The sequence below is a fragment of the Malurus melanocephalus genome, unplaced genomic scaffold, assembly GCF_030028575.1.
Source record: "Malurus melanocephalus ecotype Western Australia unplaced genomic scaffold, MMel_1.1 scaffold_2006, whole genome shotgun sequence".
Taxonomy (NCBI): domain Eukaryota; kingdom Metazoa; phylum Chordata; class Aves; order Passeriformes; family Maluridae; genus Malurus; species Malurus melanocephalus.
In genome coordinates this window covers 11727-12603 of record NW_026625238.1, presented here as the reverse complement: position 1 = coordinate 12603, position 877 = coordinate 11727, and the positions used below count along the sequence as shown (strand labels likewise).

General features: G+C 50.2%; 1 protein-coding gene across 1 annotated transcript in view; it reads left to right on the top strand.

Annotated features, from left to right (window-relative positions):
* Positions 1–406: 406 nt before the first annotated feature.
* Positions 407–877, top strand: part of CALU (calumenin) — a gene marked incomplete at its 5' end in the record, with an annotated part of 7600 nt that continues 7129 nt past the window's right edge. The window contains one exon of the mRNA XM_057388490.1: positions 407–653. Within this exon, the coding sequence (XP_057244473.1) occupies positions 407–653 (247 nt within the window). The remainder of the gene's footprint in view (positions 654–877) is intronic.

Sequence of the window (877 nt, the reverse complement as noted above, 5' to 3'; positions counted from 1 at the left end):
CCCAAATGTTGCTTTTAAAGTAAACTCTTCAAATGGTTGCATTTGCCAATTCCGCAAGCACCTGAGCTTTCTCTTGCTATCACCAGGAGATGCAGCAGCAATATTCCCATTTTTAATATAAATACGGGTCCATGCTCATCACCTGGCACCATCTCGGTCAAAGGATGCATGGATGCATCTTTCCCAGGGGCTGAAAGGGAAGGTTTTCCCATAAAATTAATAATTTCGAAGAAACCAAAACCCAGTGGGTCCAAAAGTGGCTGAGCCAGTGATTTTCATGTCTGAGCTGAAGTTTTTGGCAGCTGCACCAAACATTGGTTTTAAGGATAAACTCTCCAAATGATTGAATTCCCAAATTCTGTARAAAACTTGACCTGCCCCCTCTGCCCCTTCCCATTCCCTCCTTCCTAATCCCTCATTTTTCTCAACTTTTGCTGTGTTTCTCTGCGTTTCCCACAGGAAGATTGTAGGGAAAATCGATGAGGATGGAGAYGGGTTCGTGACAGTGGAGGAGCTGAAGGCCTGGATCAAGTTTGCCCAAAAGCGCTGGATTTACGAGGATGTGGAGCGCCAGTGGAAGGGCCACGACCTCAATGAGGACGGGCTGGTTTCCTGGGAGGAGTACAAAAATGCCACCTAYGGATATATCCTGGGTAGGTCCTGGCTCTGGGACCGGGAGCCAGGGGTGGGATGGGATTGGGACGTCCCGCTCTGCTTCCCAGTGCGAGGATCGGGGTGGGGGAGAGAGAGCGGGATGGGCTTTAGGGKGATGGTGGAACCAGATTGGGATGGGCTTTAGGGTGATGGTGGAACCAGATTGGGATGGGCTGTTGGGTGATGGTGGAACCAGATCGGGATGGGCTTTAGGGTGATGGTG